A 12,428-nucleotide genomic window follows, 5' to 3' on the forward strand; every position below is an offset into this window, starting at 1 on the left:
AATCATTAGGATATTATGTGGTGTAGGAAACTGTTATTTTGGATTTGGTGTATAGTCTGTGGGGGACTATTTCTACGTTATGTTCTTCTTTTCATAGATGGGTCTTCATTTGATGAAAGGCTTGAAGGCTATCATCTGAAATGTCTGGAGAATTTGGAGGTCGTTCTTGCTAGCTGAAGATGTTGCACCCATGAAGTTTACTCTGACAAAGCCTGTGCTGGACCTGCAACATGATTTCTATCTTGTACCATGGGAGGGACTGTTCTTCTGAGCACCTACGGCCTTTATGATACAGTAGCAATTAGAGATGAGTGGATCTATTATGAAGATTCTGGTTCATCAGGCGGGTCAGGAGTCTCTGGCCACTGGATTTGGAGGCTCGTTAATCTTCTACCTTCCAGTATCTCCAGCATGGCTTTTGATTTGCCAGACTGGTGCAATGTCATCTGTGCGTCACACCACAATGATAATATCTAGGTCCAGGTAATAAGATCCTCATGGGGTAGAAGATATGAGATTTGCCCGCCTCTCCTCCAGAATACAGACTACTGACCTGTCCTATGGACCAGAGTCCAACGAATGGATCTGCCTATCGCTCAGTAGCATGCCAGTTAATGTATGTAGAATTTTATATAAAATAACAGGTAAAGTTTTATTAATTTTACACATTGGATTAGGTTTTTCATCTTTGAGTCTTCATTGTAAGATGCATTTCTCAGTAGGAAACTTCAAGGAATGTTATGTTCTGACTCCTGTGGCAGTCTATTAGGTTTCAGTATGTTCAATGTAAACCAAACAATTCACTGAATGTACGAAAAGGCAATTTTCTCTCTCCACGAGCAATAAAGCTAAAGTTCCTGATTGCTAAAAGAATTACAACCTTCGTCCAGAAATCTCTACCTATAATTTTAAGGAATTGATCTAAGGTGGTGACAGGTGATAAATTCTGGACATGGAAGGTTGGATTAAAAATGGAATTAGAAGCTGTTGGTATTTTCTTCCTCGGTTTTTTAGCAGAGAGGAAATTCTGCCTCCTGATTGTCGTCTTTTCATGTGTGGTTGTGATTTTTGTATGTGTTCATATTAATATTTTTTTAAAATCTTTTTTGTAAGTACGTATTTATTGGTGTAATAAAATCATCCTTTCTATGATGTTTGGTATCAGTTTATCAATTGGTTTTATCTTCCTCTATTATTTTCAGAGACGATATCTTTATATTTATCTGTCTTTAGTACATCTTATAAGTTCAGTTTTTCATTGTCTTTTACTTAATTTGGCAATTAGTTTTCACAGTGAGAAAATTTATTTTAAATTAGTCTTCATTAAAACTTCAGTGAGCACAGCTTCAGGCGTTCATATTAAGCATTTCATAAGAAGCTGAAGAATGATGTGAGAATCAAGGAGTTTTACATGGGCAATACAGATATACATCTTGGAAAAAAGCAAATTCAGATTCTGTTCACTAGAGAGGTCCAAAATAGAAGAGCACAGTGCTCACATTACAAGTGCCAAGTGATTACCTTTAGGGTTAAATTGTGATGTTTTCTATACTTGCTGTAGGCACTTGACTAAACCTTTGAGGCATGCACAGTTAAAGAGAACCTGTCACTTGATTCATGCTGCGCAAAGTGCGGGTGGCATGAATCATAGCCTGGTTGTACAACGGCATCTATGTATGGTTTTCTCTAAGATACTAGAATATTTCAGAGAAAAACACGCCTGACTGCAATTGTGCCAAACTTTGATTTATGCTGCCCACAGTTTGGACACCTTGACTCTAGTGACAGGTTACCTTTAACCTCCAAAGCCAGCGTATAAGATCGGTGCCATAAGTAATACTTGAAGTTCTACTAGTTTGCTTTGATTTTTTTCAACAAACTTTTACCTTTATGGCAATGCGCAATGAGGAATCTAGTTTATTACTTGCCAAATGGCACTAGTCATGCTCCGCATCAACATGAGGATGCCGATGTGAAGAACTTCCACCACAATAAGGAATTTTTTTTCTTCAGATTTATTATTGTGTGTATATTGAAGGGATTTTAGCTTGCAGGTTAGGAACTAATTCCAGCATCGGCTCAGGTCTCTGTGCAAATATAAAGTAACTTTTATTGCGTTTTCCCGCACTTCCACTGAAATTCCTTACTTCAGCACAATAGAATACATCATAAACAGTTGTTTGTTCAGGCAAAGCAATACAAAGTAACTACCAGTTTCGCCAGTCTGTGTGTCACAGATAGAAGGAACTCAAGCAGCTTTAAACGCTTTAAGACACAAAACACAAATCTTCATTTCCAGCACAGAACTCCTTCTGAGCAGTGTCCGCTGCTTTTCATTTGCCCATTAAAGCCTGAGCTGGAGTATGAGAGTGAGCTCTCCACCCGGGCTCTCTGCACACACCTAAATCTTGATCCCACAATCTACTCAAACTACTCATTAACCTAGTGTTAGTAGTACAGACTTCCTGGGATTTACATCACCGAGACTAGCCACCTCGGTGATACATTCTTTCAACCACTTTACCTGATGCCTTCTTACAGTTATGTATACAGTACAGACCAAAAGTTTGGACACACCTTATCATTTAAAGATTTTTCTGTATTTTTAGGACTATGAAAATTGTCTGTGACCTTTAATTGAAAACCGTAAATGCTGTCCCAGACCCCGATAACTCATGCCTGGCTGATTGCTGCAGTGCCATTCTACAATTAGTACTGATGTGAATTGAGGCCACTTTCCTGGTGTCTGCTGTTTTAGCAGCATTTGGGGCCGTTATAACGTGTTGTGCATGCGTTTGTTTTTGCTCAGAAGTAGTACAAGTATCTGGTTTGGGACACTTCCTAACTATTCGAGAAAGATTTTTTTTTTATCCTATAGACCAGACTCCGCTTAATTTAAATTTGTGACATAAATTCTGCATATGTTTGATGTATGTATCAGGACAACACATAACTGTAGGGCCTGTTTAGTCCAGCACATTGAAAGACTTTCTTGTTGCCAATCTCAGTGCTTGTACACGTTGGTATATCTTATATTTTCCCAAAAATGATTAAAACAAAAACACGAAGAAATGAAAACTGACCCGCACCTCCTAATCTAATTGTGAACTGCTGTGCAGTATATAAAGCAGAAGTCACTGTTTCTAATACTGTAGAGACTGGTTTTGTAGAACCTGCATAAATTCTAACATTAAGCCATTTGTATGGTAAGATCTATCATAAATACACTATTTAAGTTTCCTATTCTTTTTTTGTTTTATAGCACATCTATTTTTTAATAACTTGTGATAATAAAACTATTATGACAAATTACTGTAGAAGTTTCTAGAATTAATTTTATTTTCAATAAATGTAAAATTAAAATTACATGCCTAAAGTATATTCTGCCTATTCGCCTTTATGTAATGTGATGTACTGGAAAGAGGGGAAAAAAATTCCAAGTGCAGTGAAATTGCAAAAAAAAGTGTTGTTACACCACTGTTTTTATATTTTGATTTTACAGCTTTCATTATTAGGGTTGAGCGAAACGGATCGGTCATTTTCATAAATCGACGACTTTTAGGCAAAGTCGAGTTTCATGAAACCGAAACCGATCCTAGTGTGGGATCGGCCATGCGGTACACGATCAGAGCTCCAAAGTCGCGTTTCGTATGACGCTGTCATCCAATGAAGGAAGACGCAGAGTTTGGGCAGCGTGATGACATAGGTCTCGGTCCCCACCATCTTAGAGAAGGGCATGGCAGTGATTGGCTTGCTGTCTGCGGCGTCACAGGGGGTATAAAGGGGCATGCACGCCGACCGCCATCTTACTTCTGCCGATCTGAGCATAGGGAGAGGTTGCTGCAGTTAGTCAGAAGCAGGGACAGAGTTAGGGAGGAAATATAAACCCCCACATTTCTTGTGCTGGAGCGATTTTCACTGTCCCACACCACCTTTTTGTGCAGGGACAGTGAAGGTCGTATTTTAGTGCAGCAGCTGCATAGCTGTGTGCCCGGTGCTGTGCAAACCAACTGCTTTTTTCAAAGCAAAAATCCTGTTGCTCCTTTCTGCACAGTTACCTGTCTTGTTTATTTGTCTACCAATTTTTTTGTTCAGCAGTCCTTTTTATTGCTGCCATACTTGTCCTGAGATCATTGTAGGAAGCTTGTTATTGCAGTAATTTTTTTTTTTTTTATAATAATAATTACAGCCACTTTCTGCCACGTTCATAGTGTTGTGTTATACCACTGGGCCAGAGTTGTGGTTCAGTGTCTCCCCCCAAAAGTGAGATAGTAATTCTCACACAGTTTATATTCTGCTGTACTGCTAGTGTGTCGTATATCAGGCAGCCACTTTCTGCCATGTTCATAGTGTTGTGTTATACCACTGGGACAGAGTTGCGGTTCAGTGTCTTCTCCCAAAAGTGAGATAGTAATTCTCACACAGTGTATATTCAGCTGTACTGCTAGTGCGTCATATATCAGGCAGCCACTTTCTGCCACGTTCATAGTGTTGTGTTATACCACAGGGCCAGAGTTAGGGTTCAGTGTCTCCCCCCAAAAAATGGAGATTCAAATTCTCACACAGTGTATATTCAGCTGTACTGCTAGTGCGTCGTATATCAGGCAGCCACTTTCTGCCACGTTCATAGTGTTGTGTTATACCACAGGGCCAGAGTTGTGGTTCAGTGTCTCTCCCCAAAAGTGAGATAGTAATTCTCACACAGTTTATATTCTGCAGTACTGCTAGTGTGTCATATATCAGGCAGCCACTTTCTGCCACGTTCATAGTGTTGTGTTATACCACTGGGCCAGAGTTGTGGTTAAGTGTCTCTCCCCAAAAGTGAGATAGAAATTCTCACACAGTTTATATTTTGCTGTACTGCTAGTGTGTCGTATATCAGGCAGCCACTTTCTGCCACGTTCATAGTGTTGTGTTATACCACAGGGCCAGAGTTAGGGTTCAGTGTCTCCCCCCAAAAAATGGAGATTCAAATTCTCACACAGTGTATATTCAGCTGTACTGCTAGTGCGTCATATATCAGGCAGCCACTTTCTGCCACGTTCATAGTGTTGTGTTATACCACTGGGCCAGAGTTGGGGTTCTGTGTCTCCCCCCAAAAGCAAGTCATCTTTCAGGCAAGCTACGTGTCAGCAGGAAAAGGTGGGGCAAAAGAATGTGAAATCCGTGATTGGTTAATTTAAATGAAGGTTAGCTAATCAACATTTTTGGTAGCCAGACGTGTCCTTTTTTCGGTCAGTATTGAACCAGCAGCACTGAACACTCTTTCTGAAAGCACACTGACAGCAGGGCAATCGAGGTCCTGTAATCCATATTCTGGCAATTCAGGCCAGGTGTCTAGTTTAGATGCCCAGTAATCAAAGGGGAATGACCTGTGAGGGAGAACATCGATAAGGGCGGAAAAGTAGTTTGTAACCATACTGGACAAATGCTGTCTCCTGTCACTTTGAATCGATGCAGCTGTCCCTGTCGTGTCAGCGGTCATTGCGAAATCATTCCACAACCTTGTCATAAAACCCCTCTGTCCAACGCCACTTCGGATTTCTGCATCTAGGACCTCTGCCATGTTGCCCCCTGCAGCTCGTGTGAGAACCATCACCGCCGCTGTGTGCTGGGAATGCCTGAACCAAACGGTCTACAAGAGTTGCTTGTTTGGTAGCCAATATTTGACCTAGGTTCTCATGTGGCATGATATTTTGCAGTTTTCCTTTATATCTTGTATCCATGAGGCAGGCCAACCAGTTGTTGTCATCGGTCATCATTTTAACAATGCGGGGGTCCCTTTTTAGGATACGCAAGGCATACTCGGCCATGTGGGCCAATGTTCCAGGTGTCAATTAACTGTTTCTGCTGGGTTGAGGACCACTTTCTTGCAAATCAACATCACAAGTGTCCCGCAATAAACCTGTACCAGACCTTGCAATGCCACCAGTTTCTATTGCACCTGAGAATCATCCTCCTCCCATACATACTCATCCCCATCCTCGTCTGCCAATTCGTCCTTGACAGTTCCCTGAGCAGACAATGGCTGACTGTCGTCAAGGCTTCCCTCCTCCTCGGCTGCAGACGCCTGCTCCTTAATGTGCGTCAAACTTTGCATCAGCAGACGCATAAGTGGGATGTTAATGTTTATGATGGCGTCGACCACTGCACACCAGACAACTCCATGTCTGCCATCCAAGTGCCTGCCCGTGTATCCTCCCACAAATAAATTACAGCACGCCTCTGTTCGCACAGCCTCTGAATCATGTGCAGTGTGGAGTTCCACCTTGTTGCAATGTCGATTATTAGGCGGTGCTGGGGAAGATTCAGCGATCGCTGATGATTCAGCATACGGCTGGAGTGTATGGGCATCCGGCAGATTTCCGAGCAAAGTCTTCGCACCTTCAGGAGCAGGGCTGGTAACTTTGGATAATTTTTGAGGAAGCCCTGCACCACCAGGTTAAAGGTGTGAGCCACGCAAGGTATGTGTTTCAGTTCTGAAAGTGCTATGGCAGCCATAAAATTCCTTCCCTTATCACTGAATACCTTGCCTGCCTCAAGATGTACACTGCCCAGCCATGACTGAGTTTGTTGCTGCAAGTACTCCACCAGTACTTCTGCGGTGTCTGTTGTCGCCCAAACACTTCATTTGAAACACAGCCTGCTGACGCTTACCACTAGCTGTTCGATAATGGGACACCCCGTGTGCAACACTGGCAGCTGCGGATGGAGTGGTAGGGCGACTGCGCTCTGTGCACAAGCTTTCGCTTCTGGAGGAGGAGGAGGAGTGGCGAACGCCTTATGCCAACTGTTTCCTTAGACTGGGATAGGCTGAACTGTCCCACTATGGCTGTCCCCTGTGGACCCTGCATCCTACACATTAACCCAGTGCGCCGTGATGGACACGTAACGTCCCCGGCCATGCCTACTGGTCCATGCATCTGTTGTGAGATGCACCTTTCCACTGACTGATTGCCTCAAGGCATGGACAATGCAGTCTTTGACATGCTGGTGGAGGGCTGGGATGGCTTTTCTCACAAAGAAGTGACGACTGGGTAGGTCATAGCGTGGTACTGCATGGGCCATCAGGTCTTTGAAAGCTTCGCTTTCAAACAAACGGTAGGGCATCATCTGTAATGAGATTAGTATAGCAATGTGGGCATTCAAATCCTGTGTACGCGGATGAGAGGATGAGTACTTTCTTTTCCTAACGAGAGTCTCTTGTAGGGTGAGCTGGACTGGAGAGCTGAATATGGTGGAACTAGCGGTGGTGGTGGTGGACATGGCGGATTGAGAGAGTTTGTTATGGTTTTCTTGTTGTTGGCCTACATACAGTCTTTCCTACCAATAACCTTGTGATTCCCTGACTGCTTTGGCCTTACGACGATACCTCCACATTTGCTGTTGGTGGTGTCCTAACCGGTGGGCTTACAGTGAGTGAAGCAATGTAGCATTGCTGACTACCTTCATTCCGAGCAGGTGCACCAACGGTACGGGACGTTTGGTAGTTAGTCCAGGCTTGCAAGTGCATGCTGGTTAAATGTCTAAGCATGCACATTGTATTTAAATTTTGAAGATTCTTCTCTCTGCTAAAGGTCTTTGAGCATTTCTTACAGATAACTTTTGACTGATCATTCTGATCTTGGTTAAAAAATTGCTACACTACACTCTTCCTACTATCGAAAACCTTTTCAGGCATTGTGCGCTGTGCTACTTTCACCGAATGGCCACACTCTCCTAAAACTGTTTTTGTTTTTCGCAAACATTTTTTGCCTGATACGGGCCTGCCAGATGACAGCTGTTGCAATGTAGATGGCTGCTGCGGATCATCCTCCTCCGCTTCTGAGCTAGTGGCAGCAGCACCCTCTTCCCCCAATGGCTGCCAATCTGGGTCAACAACTGGGTCATCTATCATCTCCTCAATGTCATGTGCACCTTCCTCAGTGTCACCGTGTAAGGTGCTATAGCGTTTGGGACAGGGCACCATAGTCTCATCAGGGTCACATTCTGGCTCAGTAAATTGCGAGGGCAATGTAGTGATCAGAGTCAATGGAACAGCATCACAATCTAGCTGTGGCTGTGCATCAGTGCACTCCATGTCCGATTCTTCTTGTAATTGGTAGTGTACAATTTCCCTTTCTAACCCAGGCACGGTATGTGTAAAGAGCTCCATGGAGTAACCTGTAGTGTCGCCTGATGCATCCTTCACTTTTGGTTTGGGAGAAGGACACAAGGAAACGTCTTTTTCCTGACCGGGAGCATCCACTGACGACTGGCTGCTCTTACATTTAGAACTTTGGGAAGAGGAGGCGAAAGAGCTAGAGGGTGAGTCAGAAAGGAAAGACAACACTTTTTCTCGGTCTCCCATGACAGCACTACGGAGAGAGGGGATCCGCCCTTCGGGGACAGGAAACCTACAGATACATAAGGGCGGTACCTCTCCCTCGCATCAGTTGGTTTCCTGTCCCTGAACGGGGAACCTCTTTTCGGCAGTACCTGCAAGGAAGACGTCGTATCCAGGACCGGGACCGGAAAGTCGAGTTCTGGCAGCGAGGAGGCTCCTGCCGCGGCTGGTCCGGCACCCGAAGCCGCCACCGCTGAGACCGATGGGGTTTTCAGGGTGAGTGGGGGAGAGGCCGCCGCCAGACTCCGACGGACGAAGGGGCGCTGGTCACCCGGAGCTCCTGTGCCGGCTGCTGCACGGGCCGGGTGAAGAAAGATGGCCGCCGCTCCGGAAATGCGGCATCAACTTCCGGGTCATCTCCGCGCGCATGCGCGGCAATTTCTCCTCTCCCAGGGATGTGTGCAGGACCGGAAGTGACGGAAAACGCCGGAGCTGGCGCCGGATTTAAAAAGGGAGATGGTGCACACATGGTTGTCGCACTATCTCCCTTTAACTATGGAGGACAGCGATTCACAGCAGCTGCAGCCAAGGCAGCAGCATCATAAGAAAAATGACCCAAAGAGCTCCAGAAGTGGATCAAGCGGTCGATCCACACAGCGCAACAGATCTGCTGCAAGGACTAACTCTCCTCCTCAAGAGGCTCCACTGCCAGATCCCGGCCCTCCTCCAGAACCGGTACCTGCCTCCACATCTGAATGGTGAGTGATCTCCGTGAAAGTACACATTTCCTATAATAGGGCTCCCTCTTCTCCCTTACTAGGGTAAGAAGAGCCTGGAGAAAAAGAAAAATAGAGTTTGTCCCACATGTAACAAAGCTTTGCCGGCAACCTGGGGAAAAAAGCTTTGTAAATCTTGTATCCAGCTTTTGTTATGTGAAGAAACCCCTGACTTCGCTTCTGAACTTAAAACCATAATTAGATCGGAAGTTCAGAATGCCCTATTATCCTCCAAAAAAGGGAAGGAAAAGGTGAAGGAGACGGTATATGCTCACTCTGTCCGATCCTCATCTGAGGATGCGGACTCTGATGATTCCAAATCCTCCCTATCTTCCTCTGACGAAGATTCGGGCCGTCACTGCTTCCCATTAGAGGAAGTGGACACTTTGGTTAAAGCCGTCAGGGCCACCATGGGGGTTGAGGATCCCAGACCCGATAAAACGGCTCAAGACATTATGTTCGGAGGTCTGACACAAAAAAAGCGGAGAGCTTTTCCATTAAACTCCAATGTCCAGACACTAATCAAAAAAGAATGGGAGAAACCGGACAGGAGAAATTCTTCAGTACCCTCGCTGAAAAGAAAGTATCCCTTCGATGATGAGGCGTCCACTTCTTGGGACAAGGCACCCAAATTGGACGTAGCAGTAGCCAAAGCTTCAAAAAAATTTGCGCTCCCATTTGAGGATATGGGTACCCTCAAAGACCCCTTAGACAAAAAAGCAGATACCTTTCTCAAAGGGGCTTGGGAATCGGCTGGAGGTAGCCTGAGGCCTGCAGTCGCAGCGACCTGCACCTCCAGGTCTTTGATGGTGTGGGTTGACCAGCTGGAAAGCCAGATCAAGGACGGATCACCCAGAAGTAAATTGTTAGACTCAATCCCTGCAATAAGAGCAGCAGCAGCTTTTCTAGCAGACTCCTCAGCGGACTCAGTACGTCTAACATCCAAGGCCGCTGCCCTCTCCAACGCGGCCAGAAGGACCCTATGGCTTAAAAGCTGGCCAGGGGATCTCCAAACCAAATTAAAGCTGTGTTCTATTCCATGCGAGGGAAACTTCTTATTCGGGGAAACCTTGGATGACATCCTCCAGAAAGCGGGAGACAAAAAGAAGGGGTTTCCAAATCTGGGACCAGCCCCATTTAAACAGTCCTTTCGGAATAGAAAATTTTTTCGTCGAAGACCTCCTAGAGACCAAAATAAATGGGAAGAAGGTAGAAGGCGAGATAGAGGCTACCTCTTTGGCAACACCTCCCGTGATAAAAAACCCACCAAATGACATTGTCCTTGCGGTGGGGGGAAGGCTCACCGCATTTCTTCCTGCTTGGAAGAAAATATCCAACAACACCTGGATTCTAAGACTCATACAATCTGGCCTAAAAATAGATTTCCTTTCCCTCCCCCCTCGAAATTATGTAGTAACAAAAATGAGGTCTTCGTCGGTAGAGCAAGCGGCACTAGAAAAAGAGATTATCTCCCTACTGCAGAAAGCTGTAATTCAGGAGATTCCTCCTCAAGAAATGGGGGACGGGTTTTTCTCCCCTCTGTTTCTAGTACCAAAACCCGACGGGTCCTTTCAGACAATTATAAACTTAAGAAACCTAAACAATTATGTAAGAAATCACAAATTCAAAATGGAGACAATAAAATCTACAATAAAAATTCTCTTTCCAAATTGCTACATGGTTGTGATAGATCTAACCGACGCATATTACCATGTACCCATCCACGAGAATTCTCAAAAGTTTCTCAGGATGGCGGTGTCCATAAAGGGAAAAATAAGAAACTTCCAATACAGGGCCCTCCCGTTCGGGATTTCTATAGCTCCACGGATATTCACGAAAATAGTAGCGGAGATGATGGCCCACATAAGGGAACAGAACATTATCATAGTCCCTTACTTGGACGATTTTCTTATTGCCAGCGACTCGGCTCAAAATTGCAGAGATCAGAGAGACCGAGTAATGACTACTCTGACGGAATTGGGTTGGCTCATAAATATAAAAAAATCAAAGTTGGAACCCTCTCAGGTACAGGAGTTCCTATGGTTGACGTTAGACTCTCGGGTTCAAGAATGCCGGCTCCCGGTCCCCAAAAAAGACAAAATTTTGGCCATGATAGCACAAACACTGCAAAACCCCTCCATGACTCTAAGGAGGGCAATGTCTCTACTGGGGTCTCTATCCTCATGCCTGCCGGCGATACCCTTTGCACAATTCCACACAAGGGAGCTTCAGTGGCACATACTAGAATGGCAGGTAATTTTAAAAAACAATTTGGAAAGCAGGGTCACTCTAAATTCCTCCGTTATTCATTCCCTCCTCTGGTGGGGAAAGAGCCAGAATATTTCAAAAGGGATTCCTTGGGTACCCAAAATATCTCGGGTAATAACAACCGATGCGAGTCCCAGGGGCTGGGGGGCCCACATGGGAAACAGAGTGACTCAGGGCAACTGGTCAATTCAGGAACTATCAGCATCCTCAAATCAAAAAGAACTCTGGGCGGTGTATCAGGCTCTCCTATCATTTCTTCCCTACATTCGAGGACATCATGTCCGAATTTTCTCGGACAATATAGTGACAGTAGCCTACATAAATCACCAGGGGGGAACAAGGTCTCGGTTACTGATGAATTCCTCCGCCAAAATTCTCCGCCTTGCAGAAACTAATCTACTTTCCCTTTCCGCACTACATATTCTAGGTTCAAAAAACGAGAAAGCAGATTACCTGAGTCGAACTCAGTTGAGACAAGGTGAATGGTCCCTGAATCAGTCTGTCTACAACCAGATCACGAAAATGTGGGGAACCCCAACAATAGACCTGTTCGCCAATCACAAAAACAAAAAAGTAAACAAATTTTGTTCTCTAAGCCCAGAAGGGAATCCCCAGGCTCTGGATGCTTTTCTCATTCCATGGACACACAAACTAACTTACGCTTTTCCACCAACCATTCTAATTCCGACGGTCATCCGCAAGGTCAGAGAGGACAAAACAAAGATGATCCTTATTGCCCCATTCTGGCCAAAAAGGACATGGTTTTCCTGGCTAAGGATGCTATCGGTCTCAGACCCATGGGTTCTACCGAATCTGCCAGACCTATTACAGCAAGGACCGATCCTCCACCCACAGGAGACGAACTTGCATTTGACAGCCTGGCTTTTGAACGGGAACTGTTAATAAAAAGAGGCTTTTCAGACAACTTGGTTGCAACATTATTAAAATGTAGAAAACCTATTACTACTAAAATATATGGCAAAACATGGAAAAAATTCTTGTCTGTATCCAAAGTCAAAATGCAGGACGGACCTTCAATTAATAAGATACTTGAGTTC

General features: G+C 44.7%; 1 protein-coding gene across 2 annotated transcripts in view; it reads left to right on the plus strand.

Annotated features, from left to right (window-relative positions):
- The window catches only part of RTTN (rotatin), a 273,895-nt gene extending 272,743 nt beyond the window's left edge, over positions 1-1,152 (plus strand). For both annotated transcript variants that reach the window (XM_077270109.1, XM_077270108.1), the window contains exon 51: positions 98-1,152. In XM_077270109.1, coding sequence (XP_077126224.1) covers positions 98-177 — 80 coding nt within the window. In that variant the 3' untranslated portion in view covers positions 178-1,152. The remainder of the gene's footprint in view (positions 1-97) is intronic.
- The last annotated feature ends 11,276 nt before the right edge of the window (positions 1,153-12,428 follow it).

Source organism: Ranitomeya variabilis, chromosome 6, assembly GCF_051348905.1.
Source record: "Ranitomeya variabilis isolate aRanVar5 chromosome 6, aRanVar5.hap1, whole genome shotgun sequence".
NCBI lineage: Eukaryota > Metazoa > Chordata > Amphibia > Anura > Dendrobatidae > Ranitomeya > Ranitomeya variabilis.